The 27410-nt window shown below is 40.8% G+C and overlaps 1 protein-coding gene across 3 annotated transcripts; it reads left to right on the forward strand.

The window, feature by feature from the left end:
- Nucleotides 1-9466: 9466 nt before the first annotated feature.
- On the forward strand, nucleotides 9467-26405 carry LOX (lysyl oxidase). 3 transcript variants are annotated; one of them, XM_059175762.1, is made up of 8 exons: nucleotides 9467-9487; nucleotides 9713-10612; nucleotides 10954-11062; nucleotides 12430-12567; nucleotides 13955-14111; nucleotides 17992-18087; nucleotides 18445-18560; nucleotides 22784-26405. In XM_059175762.1, the coding sequence occupies exons 2-8, from the start codon at nucleotides 9988-9990 to the stop codon at nucleotides 22788-22790; spliced, it is 1248 nt and encodes a 415-aa protein (XP_059031745.1). In that variant the 5' UTR covers nucleotides 9467-9487; nucleotides 9713-9987; the 3' UTR covers nucleotides 22791-26405. The 3 variants fall into 3 exon arrangements, with proteins under 3 accessions (XP_059031745.1, XP_059031746.1, XP_059031744.1); XM_059175761.1 differs by lacking the exon at nucleotides 9467-9487 and having other exon boundaries at nucleotides 9604-10612; XM_059175763.1 differs by lacking the exons at nucleotides 9467-9487; nucleotides 22784-26405 and having other exon boundaries at nucleotides 9602-10612; nucleotides 18445-18564.
- Nucleotides 26406-27410: the final 1005 nt, after the last annotated feature.

A 27410-nucleotide genomic window follows, 5' to 3' on the forward strand; every position in this document is an offset into this window, starting at 1 on the left:
ATTATCCTGGCTGTGGAATTTGCAAATGGTGGGCATGGATGAATATGGGGGAAGCTGTTAGGAAGTTACTGCCTAAGAGAGAGATAATTGGTGACAGGGTGTTTGAAATGAAAATGGGGAGAAGTAGAAATGCCTAAAACCTTAAAGCAGCTCCAATGGACCATTTGGTGGGTTGGATACTGAGTTAAAGGACTCAACAACCTGAAGGTTGACTTTCCCATTTCTGGACTAGCCAGCGGGCACTATGGTTATACTAAGATGAATGAGAGTAAAGAAAAAATTATGGTGCTGGAAAATAATGTTTTGGACATCCTATATGTTAAAAGTTTTGGAATAGATATGTATGTATTAATGAATTGTTGGTCATACATTTAGAAATTATTTCCTTCTTACACAGGATTAAACACAACTTTCATACATACAAATATTGCTCCTGCCTCCTCTTATGCAACCCTCTTATTGATTCTGTGATGGGTTAAAAATACTTAAAAAGTAAATAATATACCCTATAATATTTTTGTCTTTTAGCATTTTATGAATTATCATAATTAGTTGAAAAGTATTAATATTTGAGATAAAATAGCAAGTGAATAGTTTTGAAAATATCTGGTTATTTCCAATATTGTGAGTATGTGAAATGAATTATTTGTGTTCTTTTCAATAGTTTTTTTATGGGAATCTTGCATGATACCACTACACCAGTGGCGCAATAGTTTTTTTATGGTCAAAATTATTTCCCCTAATAAAATGATTCTTTCACAGATAGACTAAAGTATGTATCCTATATATTTCTGAGACAAAGATGTATCTGTATGAGTGAGCTTATGTGAAAATAGCAGAAGAACCACTCACCTAACCGAAAGAATCATGAAATAACACTAGGTTCTTTTAAGCCCCATGTTTTGGGATGGTTTGTTATATGGCAATAGTTAACTGATATGGTATTTTTTTTCATTACCTGTTTTCTAAAATTGTTCACATAAAATCATTCTGGGTATTTCTCAATTTATTTTTCTTTTATTTACATCTACCACCATACCTCTTTTGCGGTCTCTTGTTATTTTCCTCCTTAAATCTTAATGAAGAAAAATTTTAAGAGGATATAAATTCATAAAATCAGTGGTATTTCTATAAACCAGCAACAAACAACATGAAAATTAATTTTAAGTACCTTCATCTATAAGAACCTTAAAACACATAAAATACTTACAAATGATTTAAAACAAAAGATGCCCATATACTGGACATTATAAAACATTGCTGAAAGACATTAAAGAAGATCTGAGTAAGTGGAGTAATATATCATGTTCATGGATTGAAAACTCATATTAACAAAATGCAAATGGTCCCCAAATTGATCTACAGGTTCAATATAACCTTAGTCAAAATCCCAGTTGTATTTTAGGTAGAAATTAACAAAATATTCTTGAAGTGCACGTGGAAATGCAAAGAACTGAAGAGGATCCAAGTATTTTTAGTAAAAAAATATAAAATCAAAGGACTTTCACTATCTAATTTCAAGACTGACTACCTACGATAACCAAGACAGTGTCGTGCTGGCATGAAAATAAGTAAACACGTTAGTGAAAAATAATAGGAAGTCCAGAAAGAGATGTACACATATAAGGTAAACTCATTTTTGGCATAGCTGCCAAGGGGCGTCTTAGAGAAAGAATAGTCTTTTCAACAAATCGTGCTGTTTCAACTGGATATCCATGTGGAAATGAATAAACCTCAACTCCTATCTCACACTATACCCCCAAATATTTTTTTAAAGATTTATTTATTTATTTATTTATTTGACAGACAGAGATCACAAGTAGGCAGAGAGGCAGGCAGAGAGAGGAGGAAGCAGGCTCCCTGCTGAGCAGAGAGCCTGATGTGGGGCTATATCCCAGGACCTGAGATCATGACCTGAGCCGAAGGCAGAGGCTTAACCCACTAAGCCACCCAGGTGTCCCCCCCTCCAAATATTTTTAAATGGATCACAGATGTATAGATAAAATTAACTTACAAAGCTTTCAGAAGAAAACGTGGAAGAAAATCTTGTGAACCTGGGGTAGGAAACGGTTTCTTTGACAGGACACAAACAAGAAAGCAAACTGGTAAATTGGATTTTATCAAAATTACAAACTCCTGTTCTTCAAAAGACATCATTAAGAAAATGAAAAGGTAAGCCTACAGATAGAGAAAAATATTTGTCATACATAAATAAGTCTATGTCCAGAATGTACAAAAAACTCTCACTCCTCAATAAGAATATTATAAGACATTAAAAATTGGGCAAAGATTAGAATATATATTTCACATATGTGTAGCGTATGAAAAACAGTACGTGAAAGAAATGCTCAAAATCGTTAGTCACTAAAGAAATGCAAATTAAAACATCAATGAGATACCACTTCACAGCCAATGGCTAAAATGGAAAAAAAGACTGAAATATCCAGGGGTTGGCAAGGATGTGGAACAACGGGAACTCTGAATGTGGCTGGTGTAAAGGTAAATAATACAACTATTAATAAAAGATTTTAGGGGCACCTGGGTGGCTCAGTGGGTTAAGCCTCTGCTTTCAGCTCAGGTCATGATCCCAGGGTCCTGGGATCGAGCCCCGCATCGGGCTCTCTGCTCAGCGGGGAGCCTGCTTCCCCCTCTCTCTCTGCCTGCCTCTCCGCCTACCTGTGATCTTTCTCTCTATCAAATAAATAAAAATAAAATCTTAAAAAAAAAAAAAAAGAGTCTTCCATTAAAAAAAAAAAAAGATTTTATAATTTCTTAGAAAATTAAACATATATCTACTTTAAAGATGCAACAATTCTGCCCTTAAGTATTTACCAAAAAGAAATGAAGGATACAACCAGAAAATAATTTGTAGATGAATGCTCATAGCAGCTCTATTCATAATAGCCCCATCTGGAAAACACGTCATTTCATAGCATGAAATACTACTCACTAAGAAAAACAAATGAACCTCTGATTGAGCAACAATACATATGAGTTTAACAGACACGCTGAGCAAAAAAGAAAAAAAAAAAAACCAGACACAAAAGGGTACCCGCTGTATAACTCCCACTTACATGAACTTCTAAAGGAGATAAAAGTAGTCTAACTGGGAAAAAAAATTGTAACTGTGGTTTCTTGGCGCAGGGGTGAAGCAGGCTCATGGGGATTTTATGATATAATATGGAAATAATCAGTCTTAATTGTGCTGGTTTCAAAAGCACAGACACATTTGCAAAGATTCTTCAAACTATACACTTGAAAACTGTACATTTTATTTTATGTAAATTATATCTCAGTAAAATCTATTTTTCACAGAATGTTCCTGCTCCAAAGTAATAAAACAGGCACTTTAAAAAGTAAAGAAGAATGTCTCCATTTCAATGTTTATAGAAAGCCTTTCTGCATGATTGTCTACATACAAAATTTTCTTTGTTGACTTTTAAATGTGAATGTCCAAGTACCAAGTAGTAACAACAGTCATCACCTACTTAGTGCCTAACATAAGCTGGATTCTCTGTCATATACTTAAGAACAACCCTGTAAGGCAGGTCTTACCATCTTTATTTTTGGGTGAGAAACTTGAGTCTCAGAAGAGACTCAAGTCTCTTTGTCCAAGAACTCTAATTTGTCCAAGAACACCCTGTGAGTAAATAGCCGAGTAAGAGTTTCTCCAAGGACTGTCTCCATCACCTCATGTTCTTTCTTCTACACGTCACCCTCCAGTTGACTTGTATATCACACTTATTCCAAAGCCATTTACCTAGAGGCACTAGGTAATTAGTCGTTGCTAGTCTACTCATTTATTTGCCTTGGCCACAACCTCCTTGCCATGTAACCTTTAATGAGTCCTTCAGCTAAATTTCTCCAATCATTAAAACAATGAAAATCAAAAAATCCCTAATACTTTCCTTCTATTCACACGGCAAGAGCTTAATATGGTGTGTGTTTAACAGGATAGATCTGGGTTCAAGATCTAGCTCTGCCAATTTTTAACTGAGCATGGTGCTTTATCTCTCTAAGTTTCATTCCTTTATCCATAAAATATAAGTATTAATAACTACTTTCACAGGGGTGTTGTGAGGATAAGATGAGGTAATGCACCTAAGCATTTTGCATTGTGCCAAGAACATAGTCAATGACAAGAAATAGCAATGCATATTATTAATGAGGGGACAGGTATTGTCCTGTTAGAGAGGGTGCTTATTTTTCTTAGTATTTGCATATTTCCTTATTATTTCCTTCCTCTACTACCAGTTTAGCAAGCTTGGAAAGGCCCTGAGTAGTCCACTCGATTATTTTGGGATTGGCCATTCTTGAGCTACAGATCATTTTAAGGTTGTACACATTCATTTAAGATGTTTCACTTGGGGGGCGCCTGGGTGGCTCAGTGGGTTAAAGCCTCTGCCTTCGGCTCAGGTCATGATCCCAGGGTCCTGGGATCGAGCCCCACATGGAGCTCTCTGCTCAATGAGGAGCCTGCTTCCTCTTCTCTCTCTGCTTGCCTCTCTGCCTACTTGTGATCTCTCTGTCAAATAAATAAATAAAATCTTAAAAAAAAAAAAAGAAAGAAAGAAAGCAGTACGCCTATGGTGAAGTTAAAACAGAGAGATGACTAATGATTGGCTGCATTCATTGCATGTGATGGGCAGATGGAGATGCTTAGCATAATTGTCCTCCTACTGTCTCAGAGGATCATATCCAGGTCACAAGAAACTCAGTGACTTCCATGGTTCTATGGTAGTGAACCTGAATCCAGGAAGAGCAGAGGGGCAGGTAGGCCAGGACGTGGACCAGGGAGCATGTCAGGCTATCCGTCAGAAGCAGGAATGACCCCAGCACACGGCATGAAGAACAGTTTCTTCCATCAAGCCCGATCTAATCACTTGGACTTTATTTGGGGGAGTCTTGCCAAGCGGCTGACCCCTTATTTTTGTGGTTAATACCACCAGCTTCCTTTGAACTCTGATTCAGGGAATTGCAAAGAGTTATCCTATGCTAAGTTCATCTCTTCTCATTTTTCCATTTCATTATAATGGCTACTATTATTTACTTAATCACATATGAATATGCAGAAAGACACTAGAATGGAATATTTTTCAATTCCCTATGGTTCAGTTCCACATTTCCATTCCCTAGGTGGCCAAAGGGGATGGGTAACCAAAGAAGATATATTTAAAATTCATTATTTCTGGAATTCTTCTACTCAGTCTGTTTACAGAATTTTTTCCAGCCCATTCTTGACACAGTGTGTACCAACTGTCTACTTTTTATATTTGGATGAGTACCTGGAAGTGGTATGTGGCAGGAGACAAGAATGAAAACGGAACACAAGAGCACTGTAAACTTGAAGACTAGCTCACTCTTCTTTTCCATTTTATTCCCAGTAAAATGAGTTCTAGTTCTTTGTTTCACTGTTACCGTTCCTGAAATAACTTTTTAAAATGTGCTCCTTATTCATGTCTCAAGTCATCCCCCGTGTGTTGATGTCATACCTTCCTCTTTTCTCAATCATTTCCCCCTACACACCTCTAACTTCCTATGTCCTTAGTTTTATTTTCTGTGATGTTTCCAAACTGCATGGCACCAAAACACACAGGAGCACTGGTCTTTACTAATGAAGAGAGTTTGTATGAGCTTCCTGATCCCCAAAGAAAGAATTATGCTCAGCCTGGAGTTCTTTGGTGTTCCGGCCCTGGCCATTCAATTGGCATTGTTCTATGGTTTGGGTTTCCTGCATAATTCAACTTTCCACTTCTATGAATTATCCCACAACTATAAATACTATTCACAAATGTCATGAACGTAGCCTTACGGCAAATTCCACTTTTTGGTCAACGGGCCAAACATTGTTTCAGTTTAAATTTTTGATATTGAATGAGTTGCTTGGCTGGCTCACCAGGTAGAGCAAGTAACTTGGGGTTGTGAGTTTAAACCCCACATTCAGTGTAGAGACTACTTAAAAATCAAATTTAAGGGGTGTCTGGATGGCTTCATTGGTGAAGTATCTGCTTTCAGCCCCATGTTCAGCTCCTTGCCCAGCTGGGGGTCTGCTTCTCCCTCTCCTTCTGTCCGTTACCACCATCCCGCACCCCCCATGCGCTCTCTCTCTCTCTCTCTCAGAGAAATAAATAAAATCTTTAAAAAAATTTTTTTAATTAAAAAAACTTTTGATAACAATAGTCCACAACCTAAAAAAGAGAATTAGTCTCATTTCAACACTCTTCTTCATATGGTCTATACTGCAAAACTGTCCATGAAAAGAAAATCTCCAGGTCAAAGTGGAATCAGCTCTGACTCTTACCAAAGTTAAAAAGCTAAAGGTATTTTGACACAGCTGCCATTGTTGTTGTTGTTGTTATCTTAGTGTCGATTAGAAGGAAGTACGATTTCTCCTGTTTTGTGAATAATCGTTTTGTCATTGCACAGACAGCATGATGTGTGGCTCCAGTGAGCATCTCCTACAATCCCCCCGTGTGGTAGCCATATGTTTGTTTCAGCTGGCTAAGTCTTAGGCCAGAGAGAGTTTAGAGAAAGTGGAGGAGAGAGAAAACCAACTAAACATCTCATTAGGATGGGTGACAAAGGGTAAAGTGTTTTCTCCCCTGAAGTACTGTGTATGTGCTTGAAAGAAAATACATACTGCATACCACTACTGTTCTAGTAATTTATACTCTGATAACACATTTTTAAGTCCGTCAGAGCAAATCTAAAACAAATGATAAACCTCATTCAGCTATAAATTCTGCAAGTGAGGGAATCGGTTGACATTCATTGAGTGTTCATGCATGTAAATCAACAGGATGATTGATGTACTACATTTCAGAGCATAAGTGTAATCAAGAGACACGTGTAAAGCAAAATGTACACTGAATTTCACTGAAAAGAAGTATGTAAAAAGGGAAAATAGCAGTCCGCAGACTCTAACTCACACATAAAATAAAAACAGATTTTTAAAGTCCAACTAAAGACATTATTTAATGAAATATTAATGATCATAATGCAACATTATAGTGAATAAATGGGAAGTTGCTGGAATTACTAAGCCATTCACAAAAATCAGCAGCTTTAAAACTAGGAAAAACAGTTTGGAAATAATTTGAATTAATCCTTGAATCTTACAGATAACAAAGAGCGAGGGAAGGTAAATCAGCTGTTCAAAGATGCACAGCTATTTTTTTTTTTTTTAATTTGAGCACCAGGGTGGGAAACAATGGTATTCTATCTAGCATCCAGCATAAACTTTCTACCCTCCCATTAGGGGCTGCTCTGGTCTGCCAATCTGACAGTGTCATCTCCACAGAGAGACCGTCCCTTAGTAATGTGTGGTCAAGCACTAGCAGTTACGGGATTCTCTTTCTGGGGAATGAGCTGTTCATGGGCAGAGGAGAGATGAGAGATAATTACATTTTCTCCCTTCCTGCTTCCCCTATCATTTGGCCTGTCCATCCAAATTATATACACCTGCTTCTTTTTTGCTCTATCTTCTCTTAGTGGGTTTGGAGACATTGAATACTTGAATTTTAAATTACATGGCAACTCTATAAAATGTCTCTTTCTTTTTTTTTTTTTAAGATTGTATTTATTTATTTGACAAAGAGAGAATTCACAAGTAGGCAGAGCAGCAGGCAGAGAGAGAGGGGGAAGCAGGCTCCCCGCCAGGCAGAGAGCCTGATGCAGGGCTTGATCCCAGGACCCTGAGATCATGACCTGAGCCAAAGGCACAGGCTTAACCCACTGAACCACCCAGGCGCCCCATGTCTCTGACTTTCAGACAGAGATGGGGCACTATTCACCGGCCATCAGTGAGATGTGCACTTGGATTTTGCCTTCACCATATAAGCAACAGATTTGTCAATCTACTGGCAAGCTTCCGTCTGCAACTCTTCTGTTTCTAGGAAGCTGTGCGGTCATGGGGAGAGCAAATCTAACTTGACTCAAAAAGGGCCAAACCCATGGTATCACATGCAGAATCACGAGATCTGATTAAGTGAGATAACCAATCACAAACCCCCTCAGTATCAGTCTGGGTTCTTAAAGTGCAACCAACAGCAATTGACTTTGACCATGTCAAAGGAAGGAAAAGCTGGGCCATCAGGTCTTGAAAGGTATGGATCTGAAACAGTGTAGGGGGAATGTGTGTAGCAAGAACTCATAGAAACTTTTTTCAGGGGCAGGAAGCACAGGCTCCAACATTTCTGAGCCCGGTGTCCATCTGCTCATGATTCCAATGGTAGGGAGATGGTTTGATGAGCCTAGCCGCGATCACATTGCCACTGCTTGAAGTGACAGAAGTCTCATGAATGCTCAGTCAGTCCCACCATGCAGCTGGGTAGGGGAATTTTCCCAAAATACGTTGTTCTCGCTAGAAAAAAAAGGAAAATGGGTGGTAGGCATTCAAATCAGCAGCTGTCCACTACATCATCAAAAGGGGGTGATTAAATGCGGGGAGACGGAGGTCAACACAGAGAGGCGAATAATGAAGTCTCTTTAAAGACAACAGCCCAATGATGAGACCAATAAAAAGGTTATTAAAATCTGGTTCTGAGTCATGGTTTTAAATCAGGCTAAAGATTTTTTTTTCTTCTTTGAAATGCTTCCAACACTGCCCTAACTGGTATGTGAAAAATGGGTCCATTAAGCATCTTTTTGCAGTCAGCATTACCTCCTACCCATCTTGTCTCGTCTGGCCCCTCCCACTCCCTTGTCCTCACCAGAAAGTGAACCCCCAGGCTGCTTACATCAGAAGATCACTCAAACACCACAGGATGTTTTACTGACTTCTCAAAAATTTAACAAAGAATGATTTAAGTGTGTGTGTGTGTGTGTGTGTGTGTTTTTTAATCCGAAGGTAAACCTCCTCCTTGGATGTACAATGAGAAAAGTCATGTTAAATGCTCCTTTGAAGCTGTCCTCTGAGTGTGATCCTAGCAGACTTGGTATAGCCTCCTTTATTGAAATGTCCCTGTAGATAATGTGCAGATGAAAGAGAGTTCTCCTCTTCCACTCAGAGTACAAATCAGGCCAGCATTTTGAAAAAGAGACAGGTTTATCCATCCCTTCAGTGTTAGATGGCTTTGCTCCCTGTAAAATTTCACTTTGGGTTATTAAAATATTCACTGTAGGAAACAAATTTGTAACCCATTTCTCATATTACCTACACACACAAAAACAAAATTTGATATCCTGGGGTTTATTTGCTGAGGGCGCTTCCCATAAAAGCGAGTGAGTATGCATTGGGAAATTTGTCTGGTTAACTCCTTATGGATAAACGTTAGTCACAAGCATCCCTCCCCGCCCCCCTCCCCGACTCTCGCCCCCAGCACCCTCCCCACCTCCCGACTTCCCGCCTCTCCAGGGCTGGTGACCTAATAGCATTTTTCTTCATGCATATTTTGGCGTCGCCCCATGGCCTGGCTGCCTTCGCCTGTCTGAGTCTTTTGAAATTCCTGCATGTTCGCCCCAGATTAAGCCGAGTGTGTCTCAGGATGTGTGTTCCGTTTTGTTCTTTCCCCTTAACGCTCCCTGTGCAACGTGTCTGGGGGGAGGAGGTCAGGACGGGGAGGGAGGGGCAGAGGCGAGGAGCTGTCCGCCTTGCACGTTTCCAATCGCATTACGTGAACAAATAGCGGAGGGGCTGCCGGGCCAGAACTGCTTGTGTAACTTTGCAAACGTGCCAGAAAGTTTAAAATCTCTCCTCCTTCCTTCACTCCAGACGCTGCCCGCTCGCCGGGGCCACCGCGCCGCTCCCCGTCGCCTTCCAGAAGGACTGGGAAAGAGGAGACAGGCGGGTGCCACGTCCCAGCAGCTGCCTTGACTGGACGAGGGTCTGCAGCCCACTCTCGGTGTTGCTTGTAGGGACTGAGATACCCGCGCTCCGCCCGCCTCCCCGGTTGAAGATTTCTCCCTCCCTCACGTGATTTGGGCCCCGATTTCCTTTTCTCCGACCAACGACCTCCCGGAGTGGGGACAATCAGGCAAAAGGCAGCGATGCGCTTCGCTTGGACCGCGCTCCTGCTCGGGCCCCTGCAGCTCTGCGCGCTCCTGCGCTGCGCCCCGCCGGCCGCTGGCCAGCAGCAGCCCCCTCGCCAGCAGCCGGCGGCTCCGGCCGCCTGGCGCCAGAGGATCCAATGGGAGAACAACGGGCAGGTGTTCAGCCTGCTGAGCCTGGGCTCGCAGTACCAGCCGCAGCGCCGACGGGACCCGGGCACCACCGCCCCGGGCGCGGCCAACGCCGCAGCCCCGCAGCCGCGCATGCCCATCCTGCTGCTCCGCAACCGCACGGCGGCAGCACGCGAGCGCGCTGCAGGCTCGTCGGGGGTCGCCGGCCGACCCAGACCCGCCGCCCGCCATTGGTTCCAAGCTGGCTACTCGCCGTCCGGGGCCCGCGATGCTGGGGACTCGAGAGACGGCAACCGGACGGCGCTGGGAGAGCGCCCGGCGCTCAGTAACCTGCAGCCACCCAGCCGCGTAGACGGCATGGTGGGCGACGACCCGTACAACCCCTACAAGTACTCCGACGACAACCCCTATTACAACTACTATGACACGTACGAAAGGCCCCGGCCTGGGAGCAGGTACCGGCCCGGATACGGCACCGGCTACTTCCAGTACGGTAAGCACCCCCAAGTTGCAGGAGGCAGCCGCGCACCCTTCCCCAACTCTGTGGCTCCCCAACGTGGCTGCCTGGGCGCGGCAGGCCTTAGTCCCCGCGGATCCGATCCCTCCCCCTGCGCCTGCCGAGGCAGCCCTGGAATCTGGTGCAAACCGCGCGCCTGGCCCCTCCTGCTCTCTTTCTACTTTGCTCTGCAGCCCTGGGCCTCCCCCGGTCTCCTGCTTTCTGTAGCCGGGTTGCGTGAAGGGTGAAAAGTAAGGGACATGAAGGGACCCGGAGCTGGGGGAGGGGGCACTGGGTTGTCTCACAGCCACCTCTCCCCATCGCCTTCTGACGTTTAGGTCTCCCGGACCTGGTGCCAGACCCGTACTACATCCAGGCGTCCACGTACGTGCAGAAGATGTCCATGTACAACCTGAGATGCGCTGCAGAGGAAAACTGCTTGGCCAGGTACCGGCGGGGATCTCCGCGGCCTGGCTGCCCCATCTCGCTTCAGGCGCCGTTCCTGTGCCTGGTTCTGATCGCTCTTGTTCCACGGAGACAGGAGTTGGGAAGTGGGGCAAGAGCTGCGAAGTGGAATGTGGTCTCCTGGGCTTGCGGACCTGGATGGAGAGTTAACATTCTGAAGATTTCTGTGGGTTCTTTCTTTCAAACTGTGACACAAATCAGGGAGATGGGGGCAAACCCTTATCCTGGAGAACTGGGATCTCATGCTCTTTTTCCAAGATCCTCAAACCTTGGAACCAATGGTTTCCCATAACTTTCTATTAAAGAACTGTACAATAAGGTGGAAAAAAATATTGTAATAGAAGAGCTTGTTAATGACCCCTTAAAAAAAAGAGGGCTAACTTGCCAGTGGGGCACCCCTCTTCAGCAAAGGTTAGGTTTTCTTCTTTGGTTTGAGGCCACAATTTAACTTCGTTGTTTTGATATTACTTCAGCTGGAATTCGAACATAAGCAAGAGCTTTGTTTTTCAATCAGTCCTAAAATAAAATCATAGCAGTTTGGGGGATGGAATTCTCTGACTTTGCTCCTGGGAAACCAGCAGAGGGAGCAAAAGATGTTTTGATAGGTCTCATAAAAATTTTTCAAGTGGAAAGTGAAAATACTCAACAGCATGTGAATATATATTCACACAAAATATTTTAGAAGGGACAGAGTAATGTTTATCTGTTCAGCTGTATAGTTCTCCCACTCTGACCCTTTATAACTGTCAGGCCGAAGGAAGAGAACAAAGCTGAACTTACCATTTTTATTCCTTGCATCACTCGCTCCCTAGGATATTTTTACAGTCATGCCATTGTTTTCAAGATAGCGAAGTTACAACATTATTTATCTAATCTGGGTGTACACTTCTAGAATTATTTCCCCACTTTATATTTAGGAAAGTGTTTAAAAAGAAACCTATTGCTGAATTCAAAGTTCTTATTAAGCACATAGGATTTTTTTATTATTTGGGATACTTTCTACTCATTCATGTGGTTAAACAAGAAATTATTATAAATACAGAATTTACTTATCACATGTACATTTCTAATGCCAATTTTATTACACCTTTTCACATTTTAATTGCAGATTTCCATAGTTGTCGTTCATTCACTCATTCAGCAAATATTCACTGTACTCTGGCCACTTGCCAGGTGCTGTTCTAGTACCTGGAAATTCAGCAATAAACAAAATATGCAGAATGCCTCTTGCAACTGATAGTCTAGTTGAAGGTGGGAGGTAGTTGCCATTAAAAAATGGAAAAGGTTTTGCTTTTGTCTTCAGTTAATATCCTGTGAAAGTAATAATGTCTTCTTTTTCAAAATCACAGCTCAGCATACAGAGCAGATGTTAGAGATTATGATCACAGGGTGCTGCTAAGATTCCCCCAAAGAGTGAAAAACCAAGGGACATCAGATTTCTTACCAAGCCGACCGAGATATTCCTGGGAATGGCACAGTTGTCACCAGTAAGTGGATGGGCATTCCGGGTACTTCTGAGTGTTTTCCTTTTTCAGAGAGTTCTTGATGCATAAATGCAAAGTCTTATTTCTAGAATTTTCTCTGTGTAATGTGACAATATCAAGGGAGTCTATTTTTAAGAACATACATCAACTACCAGATCCTGTTTTTAAAATGTTCTAAGTTCAGCTTATTAAAACCGCTGATAGGATACAGCAATTGGCTTCACTAGAATTTTATTCCAATGTACTACAGGTAGGATTTCTAAAAAAGCTTGTTGTAGACAAAAATCATCTATAGTTAGCTAGCATTTTTTTTTTTAATTATTGATTTGAAAGAGAGAGAGAGTTGAGGGAACCAGTGGGAGGAAGGGCAGAGGGAGAAGCAGACTCCACAGAGAAGGGAGCCCAACATGAGGCTCAATCCAAAAACCCCGAGATCATGATCCTAGCTGAAAGCAGATGCTTAGCCGACTGAGCTACGCAGCTGCCTTACTTAGCATGTAATAAAAACCACAAGTACTTATCAGAAGGATTCATACACCAGTCTCCAAGAAAGATAGAGATGATATACTCCATGAGCTGAGAAGGACCTACCTCTATATTTTAAAATGCCTGTGTCAAACCCAGGGTAATTGTCTGTTCTGTCCTAAATTTAATGATCTCTATATAAAGTGATTCTATAATTTGCCTTGGTAACTTGCCTAGGAATCCCGGTAATGTCGGAAAATACTGATGGATGTCCAGAAACCTTCTGCAACTGGAGCCAATTTTTTCTTGTTCTTCCCTCATGTGAGAAGACACACATCTCAGGACCTTAAATGAAATGAGAAAGGCAGATATGAACACCTTATTTTCTGATAAAATAGAATTATTTTGTATCTAAATAGAAGTTTATACTAAAAAGTTTATACTAGTATAAACGATGTGGGGAAAACATAGCAGTACTTTTCCTTTGCATTTTAGTAATGGTTTTACATTTTTTAAAAATCTCACAGAAACGTCCCAAGAGTCATGTGCTCTTCTTTTATTTGGAATAAAACATCAGGACCGCCAGCCAAAAGAAACAGACTAGAGAGCATATGGCAGGTTTTACTTAAACACAGATCATTTAGTGTCTATTTCTACTTAATATTCAAAGATAAAACAGGGTGGAATAGGAAAACAAAATACTCAAAATAAGTCCTTTTTTCTTATAAGCAAAGTTAAAGGCTTACAAGTTTGATAGATGGTCCTGGGGGGAAAAAGCCAGCATGAATCTGGCTTTAAGAAGATAAGTGGGATCTCACTTGTAATGTGGAAACAAGTGTGGGAGGCCGTGGGGAAGTCATCTAAAGTCCTCATGACTTTCTCTGTGTGTTCTTGACCTGTGTCTCTGTGTTGTGTGGGACATCAGACATTATCACAGCATGGATGAATTCAGCCACTATGACCTCCTTGATGCCAGTACCCAGAGGAGAGTGGCTGAAGGCCACAAAGCAAGTTTCTGTCTTGAGGACACATCCTGTGACTATGGCTACCACAGGCGATTTGCATGTACTGCTCATACACAGGTGGGTTGGCTCCCTGACCTCAGGAACCCACAGGCTTCAGAGAGAAAACAGTGTGGTCTCTTTTTCTTTCCTCCTGCCAGTCCTTTATAAACTGTTTGATGTAGGGGGTCATCTCATCAAGATGGAAAATAATTGGGAAAAGGAAGTTGGTTGCTTGATGACTCCAATTATTATCATTAAAGTATTTATTTTTAGAAAGGGTGAGAAAGGACAGGGAGGGGCAGAAGAAGGAGAGCGGGAACCTCAACCAGGCTCCAAGCCCAGAGTGGAGCCCGACTTGGGGCGTGATCTCACAACCCTGAGATCATGACCTGAACTGAAATCAAGAGTTGGACATTTAAGTGACTGAGCTACCCAGGCACCCCAAACTCAAATTATTTTTAAAGAATTTCATCATCATAGAAGGTCAATGTGCATAATCATTGTGTTCTACAGTGAAAAGCGGAGGTTTAGTGCCTGAGTCAATTGGACTGGTTTCCAGTATCTGCACTCATTCTGTACTCTTTAACTGGCTTGGGAAATAATGGTGAAGACACTTCTCTTTTCTCACCTTCAAAACCATTCTTGCCTCCAATCTTAAGCTAGAGAGAGAATGGTGATTGGGGTTAGCCAAAGAGAGAAACTAAGTTTCTTAAAAAGCACTTTAAAACCGGTTTCTTTTAAGCATGCAAATGGGAGCAGAAGGACACAATTTCTTTCTCCACGCATATGTAGTTAAACCTACAGTATAATTGATGTCAGATGTCCTTTGGATGGATTTTTAAAAAAATAGTGCTGACCTAAGCAGTGTGTATGTCTTATAATGGGAAAATGTGTGTCAGTTAAAAGCTATGCCAGTATTTCCATAAGAAACCTTCATTTGTAAGAGGACATTATAATTTTTGTCCAGCCGAAATCTTGGCAAGGAGCAGTGAACGTACATAAGGCAGGACATAAGGGGAGCAGCAGCTGCCAGCTCGGGCAGCACATTCCAGGGCTGTGGCAGGAAGCTTTTTAGTGACCTAAATGTTACCACTGCTTCTTTCTCTGAACTTAAAAACATCAGAGCTATTGGAGGGGGCAAGGTTCAATTCCACATGCTCTGGGGGCAGCACTTACTCTCTAACTAAAAGTTGATGCAAACTACCCACACATTACACATATGTGGGCAGAGAGATTCCCTTTCCGCTCAGCGATCTCCATAGTGGCCACCCGCCTGGGCAGGGGCCCTGGAGTTTATTCTTTCCATTTAGAAAAAAAGGCACTCTAGGCAGCTTTTTGTTGAAATATTTGACTTTCTGTCTATAGGTATTTATGGCACTTCTGGTATTCCAGGGAGACCCCATCTCATTTCCTTCCTTATTAATCATCTTCTATGTATGTCCCGTTTAACCACTGTTCACCAGGTCTTGCTTAACAAGTGATTGGCGTATTTATGTTTTTCACTAGACTGGTGTTTCTTGAACATGGACTTCATTTAAAGGGGCAAAACCACTCTCACAAAGCCCCAGTGTTGACTTAGAATAGTTGTATTACAAGGTTGTTAGAATGTATCCAAACAGAAAAGTAGATATAACTTCCTTAATATCTATACTTCCATAAAACTCCTAAGTTCTGAGCTAACAAATTTACATTTTCAACATATGTGAAACTGGAAACAGTTACAGTGACCTCACTAATTTAATGTAAACATCAGTTCTCTTTTGCTAAAACAGCTAATTTAGATGGCATTGGCTAAGGCTCTACATTTCTTTTCTCTTTCTTTCTTTTCTTTCTTTTTTTTTTTTAAGATTTTATTTATTTGAGAGACATGAGTGGCAGGTGGGCAGAGGGAGAAACAGGTTCCCCACTGAGCAGGGAGCCTGACATGGGGCTCGATCCGACGACCCTGAGATCATGACCTGAGCCAAAGGCAGAGCTTAACTGGCTGAGCCAACCAGGTGCCCCAAGGTTCTACATTTCATCTGTTTTTAAAGTTTGACCTTGGGGCGCCTGGGTGGCTCAGTGGGTTAAGGCCTCTGCCTTCAGCTCAGGTCATGATCTCAAGGTCCTGGGATCGAGTCCTGCATCGGGGCTCTTTGCTCAGCAAGGAGCCTGCTTCCCCCTTCCCCACTCCTTCTCCCACCCGCTCCCCCACCCCTGCCAGCCTCTCTGCCTACTTCTGATCTCTGTCTGTCAAATAAATAAATAAAATCTTTAAAGAAAAAATAAAAATAAAGTTTGAACTTGAATATAGGACATGCCTGATTTTTTAACAGCCTTAAAAATTCCCATTACTTGTTCGCTAGTTCAAATAATCAAAGTTAAAACTTAACTTAAATCCTGCCAGCTGGAGTACCAATTTCAGCACTCTTTAAAGCTCTTTTGTTCACTTGAAGGTAAGATCAGCATTGTGGTGTTGTTTAAAGTCTTAAACACATAGTAGCTCATCCAATGGAGGTATTACAAAGCCATGGGAGGCCGTAGGACTTCTTGTTAGCCTCAAGTAGCAACATTTAAGATAGCTAATGCTTACTGAGTATCTAATATGTGCCAGAATCAGAATTAATGTGCTGGGCCCAGAAATTGAAAAATCTTTATATGGTTCTCCCCACTGAAGCACAGGTACTTTTGAGGTTGGCCTGTCTGTGTTATTGTGTGTTGTGTGAGAGCACAGGGCTGTGCCATTCTTCCCCAATCCAGCAAGATCCACACAAGCATCACTAGAATATTCTCAGCGGATTTTGCCTTTTCTTTGGTGACCAAAGTGATCTTAAATGCCAAAGAAATTTTGGGAGCCAAAATGAAATAGCAGTAAGACTTAAAATGATTCTAGCATATGCTTTTAAATTTACCTTAGATTAGTATTCAAATGGAAATACAACAATTCAAACTTCTCCAGAAGAACTAATGGAATCAAGAAGATACCTACAGACTCCAATTTGAGCACATTTCCCCAGATTGTAACTTTCTGGAGAACAAGGACCCTATCTTACTGGAATTTTTCTCTTATCTGCCTGTAGAAGGCACTAATTTCCTTACTGAAGTGAATATCTTAGCAAATGGAGTGATGTGGTGGTATTCATTTTCTGAGGCATACATTTATCCCTTTAATTCAATAATGTCTTTCAGTGGCAATGTGAGAGAGAGAGAATAGTGTGGCTGGGACCCAGGGACCCTGGGCCCTGAACATCTAAATGGAAAGCCAGCTCAACCACTTACTAGCTATAATATCCTTGAGTGACCTGATTGACCTCAAAGTGACTCGTTTTCCTCACCTGCAAAATGGGGATAAGAATAGCACCGATTTCATGTACTTGTGAAAACTGAATTTTTAGATGTAACATGTTTAAAACTGCTCCTGGCACATGCTGCCTACTTTATCAACATTAGCGACTCAAAAATGCAACAAAGACACCACCCTCAGGGAGTTTCTAATCTCTAGCAAGATAGATTCTAAGACGGTAACATTATAATACAGAGCATTAGAGAACAAACACTAAAAAATCGGGGCATTCAGAGTAAAAGGAAGGTGATTTCCAAGAGAAAGTGGGGAGGATCGTACTGAGGTCATGAGAGACAGGTGGATTATTACAGGGCCTTTATTCCCGAACTGGTGATATTCTAGAATTTTGATGGAGGCCTATTCTGTCCCTTAAGATTATATTTCTCACTGGTGATTGATGACACTTTTAAGAAGCTAGATGTACTACTACTTATATTAGTCCTGTATTTTTTTAGCTGGAGGTGCTATAAGGCTGAGTAATATATACTTCTCAAAGGAGATGCAATATAAGTATAGTTTTATGTCAGACTCTTGTAAGTACTAACTTAAAGTTTAATTTGCAAATGATAATCATATTCTTTAATATATTCTAACCATATGCCACCTTTTTACATTTTCAAATTTTATTTGTTTTAGGGGTTGAGTCCTGGCTGCTATGATACCTATAATGCAGACATAGACTGCCAGTGGATTGATATTACGGATGTAAAACCTGGAAACTACATTTTAAAGGTAGAGACCTTTGAAAATAGAAACCTTTCATTTATTTTGACTGCAACTCAATGGGCTACCCCTTCTGAATTCACTTTTCAATAATCACGATCCTGCAAGCAATTCTATGTCTCCCTAGAAATATTTCTAAACCAACCTACCTATAGGAAAAAGATATTTTAAGGAACTTGGGGGAGAATGTAGACCCTCCTTCTATAACTTCTCCAGAATTTCACCACTTCCCTTACCTTTAAAATCCCCTCCCTGCTTCATCTAGTTGAAGCATTTCCTTGTTCTAGCCCTGTGGAAATGGGAAGAAATTAACCAGCAAACACTGCTGATGAAATCTGAAATGTGGATGATGTTTACATTGCCTAGGTCAGTGTGAACCCCAGCTACCTGGTGCCTGAATCGGACTATTCTAACAATGTCGTGCGCTGTGAAATCCGCTACACGGGACACCATGCGTATGCCTCGGGCTGCACAATTTCACCGTGAGTCCTATTCTCCTAGCTTAGTCATTCTCTTCTCAAAGGGTTTTAGTTCACTGACAGGCATTATACATATGTCTGTTTCTTTTCTTTTTTCTTTCTTTTTTTTTTTTTTAAAGATTTTATTTATTCATTTATCTGAGAGAGAGACAGTGAGAGAGAGCGTGAGAGATGAGAGGGTCAGAGGGAGAAGCAGACTCCCCGTGGAGCTGGGAGCCAGATGCGGGACTCAATCCCCGGACTCCGGGATCATGACCTGAGCCGAAGGCAGCTGTTAAACCAACTGAGCCACTCAGGAGCCCCTCTTTTTTCTTTTTTTAAGTTAATATTTTTATTTTTATTTATTTGAAAGCAAGAGAGAGAGCAGAAGCAGGAGGGGGCAGAAGGAGAGGGAGAAGCAGACTCCTGACTGAGCAGGGAACCTGACTCAGGATTTGATCCCAGGACCCTGAGATCATGACCTGATGGGGGCAGATGCTAAACTGCCTGAGCTGCCCAGGAACCCCTACCTGTGTCTGTTTCCATTATTACTGCAGTTTCTTGTAAAATGGTCTGTGCTATCAAATAATTAGAGCCGATCTTTCTTTGCTGATGCTAGAAAAGGGGGTGGGGAGATGTACTCAGGTTTTTATCAATCTAAAGCTTAGCTTCTAAGATAAGACATACACACAGAACACACTGTTTACCCCAAAAAGCCTGTGTGGTGGCTGAATATGTAAAGCATGCGATACGCAGTGTGGATGACCTTGTGGGATCCCAAACAGTTGGATTTCCTGTTTCTCTGCCAGCGTCCATGAAGCAGCTCTGAAGACATTCCTAGAGTTCTTTAAAGTGTCTTTTGAAAATCACTGCCTTAAAGTCCGCCCATTCCGTAGGAACCAAGATTTTACAAATTCAAGTTCCAAAACCACAAGTACTAGAAAAATACCCTATACAAAGGAGGGGTGTGTGGAGGTCCCTCCACCGTTTGCTTAGCCCTGAGACCCTTCTGGGAATAAAATCTTGGAGGGAATCCCAGCATGTGAATATTAACAGGGGTGATGCTGGGATGAAAGTAATGGAGCAAAGTTAGGTAGTTTAATTGGCTTGTCTCTGTGCTCCTCCATCCTTGAAGCCCTGTCTGCTCTAGTGTTGCGGGATTAGCGAGCCTAACCACCTGTGTCCCCTGTGACTGAGACCAACCATGAAAACACCTTTAGAATGACACTGAATATACATCAACATGGGAGGAGCACCAGTGCCTCTGGGGTCACGTGGGGACTTGGCACAAAGCTACACCAGCAACTTAATACACATTTCTCCTGGATACACAACCCAGGACACTGGTTGGCCACACGTCAATCTGTAGTTTGTGGGACTGCCCAAACTCACCTCAGCCTGGTTGTGCAGGTTCTTCCCCACCCCTGGGCTCCTGGCTGGGGGTAGGTGAGGCTTCCATAGAGCAGTCCCTTTTCCAGAGACATGGCCATGCACTGTGGCTTGGGCTGCATTCACCTCGGAGGGAGCCCTTTCCTTCTTCCATAAAGGAGCTGAGCCTGTGCTCGGCAAGTGTTATCACAGCTTTAGGGATAGACGCAGCCTATGATGGCAAAGGGACAGCATCGAAAAAATATGACCACATATATCCTTCTGAACGTGCACACCATGCAGAAAACCTGGCTGGGTTTATGGCCCCTATTGTGTGGAGCTGATCAAAGTAGAAATGCAAATCCTCAGCATATAAGTGTCATTGAAGCTAAAATAAATGAAAATAATGTCAAATACATGGATTAATTAATTTGTCTTAATTTTTAGGATTCCTTATTCACTCATTCTCTTTATTCATTGGCTTTCTCACTTTTGAGCTATGTATTTATTGAGGTCCTACACGAGGTATTCGAGAGTGAGGCGAAGATAAATATGATTTCTGACCCCTCCCTGTCCCTTGTAGCTGTATTACACCCAGTCTCTTGTCTATCACTGCAACCCTGGGTTTAGGCTGGCCACTAAGTGTAGTCTCTTATTCAACACTCCAACAGGAGACAAATGACCCTCTCCTTCGGGGAACTTAGGATGAGGAAAACTGAGGGGCTGAGAGAAATACACATAAAACTGTAATAGAGAGACACTATGAAAATTCCATGATTGGTAAGATAAAATGCAGCAGAAACAGAAGGACCTCTAGGTGACCCCCCGGTCCAAGTCTGGAGATGTGACTCTTGTGGCATAGAATGTTTTTGAATGGAATCTACTGAATTGGATATCGCCAGGTATTTAGAATAAATAAAAATGGTTACATTACTCCAGCACAAAGTTGTTCTTTTTGTTTTGAAACCAGTTGTTACTGACTGTGACTATATTGTAAGAGGGGTTGAGGTAACATTTTAATAAGCCATATGGATCAGATGGAAATATGGAAATGAAAGGACCCATAGTGATTTGTAATCAAATAACAAGAACCACTCTATGAGGTGGGAAAAAATAATGAGAGATGTGCAGACCTTGAGAGGGGAACCCTCGCCTTCAGGAGAATGATGCCTGCCTCCTTTATTCTGACCTTCACTTCGGGTCTCCCTTGCTAAGGATCAGCATTCCGAGGAAGGAGACGTCTCCTCTGGCTGACATTCGGGAGTGGCTCTAGGACAGCATGTGAGCTGGGCCTTGAAGGCTGAGGAGGACCGCACGGAGGGTGGCAGGGGGAGCAGCTCAGGAAGGGAATGCCGGGAGGAGTCAGTACCACCGGCAGCGAGAAACTGCAAGGCATACTTGGAAAACCCAAACTTCTAGTGTGGCTAAGGAGTTAAGATTTGGGTGAAAAGGATGGAAGAGTAAGTTGGGACCTGATCAAAAGGGAGCATTGACGAGCAGGCTAAGAAGTCTGAACTTCAGTCTGAAGGCCATGGGGAGTCTTTGAAGCTCCTTCAGCAAGGAGGGTAGCTTGCCTAAAGCTGTGTGGTCAGTCTGGTGGCTCTGACAGCAGCCAGCATATGATTCCCTTGGTGATGTTATTGTACCTTTTTAAGCCTTCAAGATCTATCATACCTCAGTTCGCTTAAAGTTTTCATGCTAATCACATACTGGAGAACATTCCACTGGTGTGTAAAAACTACCCAAGAGGACAGCGTATACCTTTGATAGATCTACTCTGCCTCTTTTTTTTTTTCTTTTTTTAAAGATTTATTTATTAGAGAGAGAAAGAGAGAGTGAGCGCGAGTGAGTGCCTGGTGCGCGTGCATGTGCGCTGGGGGAGGAGCAGAGGGATCCAGAGAATGTCAAGCTGACTCCACACTAAGTATAGAACCCAGTGCTCAGTCATTAAGCCTCTACCTCTGGCTCAGGTCATGATCCCAGGGTCCTGGGATAGAGCCCTCATCAGGCCCCCTGCTTAACAGGAAACCCGATTCTCCCTCTCGCACTCCCCCTACCTGTGTTCCCTCTCTCGCTGTCTCTCCTTAAAAAACAAACAAACAAAAACAAAACAAAAAAAACACACACAAAACCCAGTGCAGGGAAGGGATTTCAGGACCCTGAGATCACGACCTTAGCGGAAAGCAAGAGCTGGATGTTTAACCACCCAGGAGCCTCAGCTCTCTCCCTCTTTTTCCTCATTGTCAACAAAACATATGAACTGAGGGACTGTGACCCAGTTCAGTTTTATGACCCTATGATTTAAATTCTCCTCTCACAAAACTTAATATTTGGAAATCACTGGTTTATGATTTGGAGTGCTTAGTTTTTTTACATGGGGATCTATGATCACAGTATAAAAACCGTATTGGATTGGCTGGCTTTGACTCAGTCTCTGCCTATTAAGGCATCCATCTAGGTCCAAAATCGCCCTGGGAAAGGAGTAACTTGAGATGGCACAGAGGCCAGGGACCTGCTTCTAGATGGATACGCCCCAAACCATGGAGTAAACATGCTCCATGGAGTAAACTCCTCTGGACGGGGCTTCTGTTCCTTTAAGTCCTGATTTACTCTTGATTACTTCAGAGGCTATTTCTTTTAACTCTAAACATTAAGTCTGTAGGTATCAGGCATACACTTTCTGCAGCTAACAGAGTCACTTCCTTCAAATCATCGTTAAAATAATGTATTAGTGGGTAATTTCATAGGGTGACTACTGCATAGGTGGAGGAAAACTGCTACAGATTTTTTTTTAAACGGTCCACGTTAAACTTCTCTACTGTACTCATTCATAATATTATCAAGTTATTAATTTGTCTTATTTTGTTTTCTTAATCTAGGTATTAGAAAGCAAGCCAAAACTCCCAATGGATCAATCAGTGCCTCGTGTTCTGAAGTGGGAAAAAATAGATTAACTTCAGTAGGATTTATATATTTTGAAAGAACAGAAAACAACAAAGGAATTTTTGTTTGGACTGTTTTATAACAAAGCACATAACTGGATTTTGAACATTTAAATTGGCCTTACTTGGGAAATTTTTAATATTATTCATATTACTTTGTGAATGAACAGTGTTTCCATTCTGTAGATGCAGACTTTGGCTCTTTGACGGATATCCAAATTTCTCATGCTCCTTTGGAAATTATGGTGTAAAGGGGAAAATAACATTTTAGCGAATGAGCCAAAATTACCATTAACTGAAAATTTTCTTAACTTCAGTGAACCATAACAATAACTGCTTGTATTTGTCTTCGCATAGATTAATTTAGAAAGGAGGCTCCTACTGTTCAAGTAGATACAGACACATCTGGTGCTGAGGAAGGAACAAACATTACCATTGGTGTCAAGAAATAATACTATATAGCAGAGAAATCGCAATATATGTACTCAGATAGTTACATCCCTATATAAATTTTTATGTTTACATTTTAAAGTTAGTAAACTCCTGTCTTTCTGTTTAATGTACAATTTCACTCTGACTTAAGTCAGCTTTTGTTTCGGAACAAATTAAGAAACTGAGCTGCCCAACTCCCGTCTGACATTCGTTGATGCTCTCTCAATTCTTTAATTTTCCTGTGGGCAGAAACCTTGTAAGTGGCATTCTTAAAATCACCATTCTGGGGACTGGTGTACGGAGGACAGTTTTGTCTACGGGAAGTCATTCTGATGATAGATGCAATATATTTAGAGAAACTATGTATGCGCTTAAGTAAGTATAACAGTTAATTGCAAGATTTTCCTGGTTGACATAAAAATCATACAAACAAGTCCCCCAAACCACAGCTGTCTCTCAAATACTTTAAAACATTAATGAAAAATACCTTGGGATTTTCAACTTGTCTACATTTTTTTTAATGTTCCTCTTTTTAAATGAAGAATGCTAAAAAATATTTGAATAATCCAGAATATATAACATAATATCTGGATATCAGAACATTATCAGGTCATCCAGGACTCAGTAATATATATGTATTTTTTTCTGTGTTGTCTGAAGTATAAACCAAAAAGCATGTAACATTACATAGTTGAGGTGTTGGTGAATAAGGGGGAAAAAATAACTTTCTGTAAAACAAACAACTATGCTGCATAATGAGACAGCTGTGATTTTATTTTAAAACTGTGAAACCATGTGCCACAACAAAATTTGGAAAATTGCCTTTTTTTTCCCCCTAGTTCCAAAAGGTGCAGAGAGAAATCAAATGACACTTTTAAGTTAGTGGTGCTTAGGCAGAAGTCTTCCTACATTACCCAGTATAAAAATCTCAAGTGAGAGATTTCTAGTTTGGTAGAATTTAAAATTGAGTTGGTAAGCCGGTATCATACATCACAGAGTTGTGAAGTCCACACCAACTACAAGGAGTCGTTTCGCACTAGTGCCTAGTGCAGCAAAGCGGGCTAGAGACGGACAGTCATCCGGGGTGGAAGTCAACCTCATCTGCTGGGGCACATACTGACCAATGGAGAATGCAACTTGATAGAGACCCAGAACTTCCACTGAGCTAGTATCTGAGCTATGGAGTAACTTCTTTGATGTACCTCTTTGCCTTAAGTTGCTTACTTAGTTTTAAGACTGTAGAATGATCCTTTCAAGTCATATTCTTTCCTCATAGAGATATTTTAATATACTTCCTTAAAAACAAAAACAAAAACAAAAACAAAACTACTGTCAGTATTAATACTGAGCCAGACTGGTATCTACATATTAAGGCCTATCATTTCATTGAGATTCTTACCCTTGTAAAAACGCTATTACGGCCTTGGGACACATATGAGAAGACATTTGCTATCATTCACTGAGCCTTCCATCTGTCTGTCCACCCATAAATATTTGAGGGTCTGATACATGTCAGGCACTTATATGGTAGGCCTTGGGATATTTAAAAAAAGCAAAAACAACAACAACAAAACACACAAAAAAACACCCCATCTCCTAACCTCAGTAAGTATAAAATAATGTCATTCTTACCCTTTAGATTCACCTTATGTCATTTTTAACAGTTATAAGTACATGTCTAAAAATTTTCTATTTTTAGCACTATTGTTTTTCATGACCATATTTTATTTTAAAAAATAAGTTAAAATAAATAGTTATATGCATGTATGTGTTACTAATAATTAAAACTATGTTTTCAATCCTTGAAATGTCTGCCTCTTAAATATAACACCTACTATTGGGTTGATTTTGAAAAAAAAATTCAATTAGGATGCTAAAGATTCTTTCTTATTCCTTATGTAAATATTCCTTCCTTTCATTACCCCTAAACAATCCCAAACAACTCACAGGTATTGATTTAACACTTGATATTTTTGAACCTCAAGGGATCTCTCCTCTGAATAACCATAAAAACTCACATATAATGATTAACTGGTAAAAGTCATCCATTAATAAAATTTAAATAAAAACCCTAATCCAGTCTTACCAAATTCCACATAAGATATTTTTATAATAGGAAGTAGAAGTAAACCTAAGAATGTTGAGTACTGAAAAGGGATTGGCTTTTAGACTAACAAAGACTCTGAAAAAAATGGGATAAATAGGAAAGTAATTTATTGATTCCTTCCATATGCCATTTTAGCAGTTTCATAACTATTCAGACTGTAGTCTGGATTAAAGATGTCTCTGAGGCTAGGATTCAGTCTCCCAATAGTACTATAACATGCGAATCCACAACTATCCACAAGAATTCATTGCCCATTTCCAGGAAATCTTTATTTTTTTACATAGTAATTTTTTTCACAATCTCTATCATCTAATTATTCACTAAGTATTATTTGTAACAATGAACATTTTTTTCTCTCTCTGAAATCTTTTAGGAAATTCACACTTACAAACATCCCCAATATTCAGATTGTGGAACAAATGCAGTGCACTAAAATGACTGTGGCAGATGAGAATTCATTTCCAGCAAACTTTCTGAAAATGTAGACAATATTTTGTTTAAACATAACTTGTTTTGATATTAACCGTACTGTCACTGATAAGTAAAAATTACCCCTTTTCTATACTTTTTATGTTTAGAATTCATATTCACAATCAACATATTCAATCAATAGCTCAATTTCATTCCCAACTACCAAATGTCCTGGGCCACTTTTGAACACTTAAAGCATTTCGTTTATCCTTCAAACCAAAATGGTGCTGAGATATTTCAACTTGAATGTAAAATGTATTAAGTCTTAGCTCACAGGTTATAAACTTTTAAGCAATATATAACTGCTTGCTACAAACTAAGTGACATGTGATCTGGTATTGTAGTGTTTTTAATGAAGTTTTACTTTCTTCCAAAATTTTCAGGTAACCTATTTGTAAAACATATGTAACTTCTTTGAAGAGCTCTTATTTTAAATGCCCAGACACTGGCTTTATATTCTTCTTTACACGCTCACATTCTTTTATTATATGCTTATATTATGGATTGCAAGATATGTAAAAATGCCTTGAATAAATGATTTCAAGTGTCTGTAGTGGTCATTTGTTGTTAAGTATAAATAAATGATAGGACTTTCATTTTAGGTAAAACTCTTAAAACCACGTCTATGGTTGGTGGTTTTGCTTAACTGCTTTTTGTATCAATAAATTGTTTAATGAGCTCACATAACTTGAAACTTGTTTTTGATGGGTAAGAATCTAGCTGATGTTTCTTTCTTCTTTTTTTTCTTTTTAAGAGAGGGAGTGGAAGGTAGAGAAGGAAAGAGAGAACCCTAAGATGTTGAGCCAGATGTGGGGCTCAATCTCACAAGCCTAAGACCATGACCTGGGCTGACATCAGGAGTTGGATGCATAACCAACTGAGCCACCCAGACGCCCCTCTAGTTGATGTTTTAAAAAGAAACTCATATATGAACGGATCCTAACCTCAGTCACCATTACCAACAACATCTAGGGATGGAGAGCAGGTATTAAGAAAAGAACCACACTGCACAAAGTTTATAAGAAATATACCTGAGCCTAAATACTCAGCAGACTTATAGTTATTATAAGCAGTTATTATAAGCAGACTTATAGTTATTATAAGCAGTTCATTACAAGCAGTTATTTATAAAAAGGGAACCAATACTGGGGTGCCTGGGTGGCTCAGTGGGTTGAGACTCTGCCTTCGGCTCAGGTCATGATCCCAGGGCCCTGGGATCAAGCCCCACATCGGGCTCTCTGCTCAGAAGGGAGCCTGCTTCCTCCTCTCTCTCTCTCTCTCTGCCTGCCCCTCTGCCTACTTGGGATCTCTGTCAAATAAATAAATAAAACCTTTTAAAATAATTAAGGATTACTGCTATCACAGTAATCTGCTATCACAGTAATCCTTAATTAAATGTGTACCAGATTAGGTTGGAAATTGGTAACCTGGAAGGGCAAAGAGGCCCCAAACTGTGGGCAAGTGCTTTGGGGGGACAATTTGCTAAATTGCTTCACAAAAGCAATTTACTTTTAACAAGCTCTTGCAGGTAAAATGGATGTGAGGGTTGTCAAT

Source organism: Mustela lutreola, chromosome 5 (genome assembly GCF_030435805.1).
Source record: "Mustela lutreola isolate mMusLut2 chromosome 5, mMusLut2.pri, whole genome shotgun sequence".
Classification (NCBI taxonomy): domain Eukaryota; kingdom Metazoa; phylum Chordata; class Mammalia; order Carnivora; family Mustelidae; genus Mustela; species Mustela lutreola.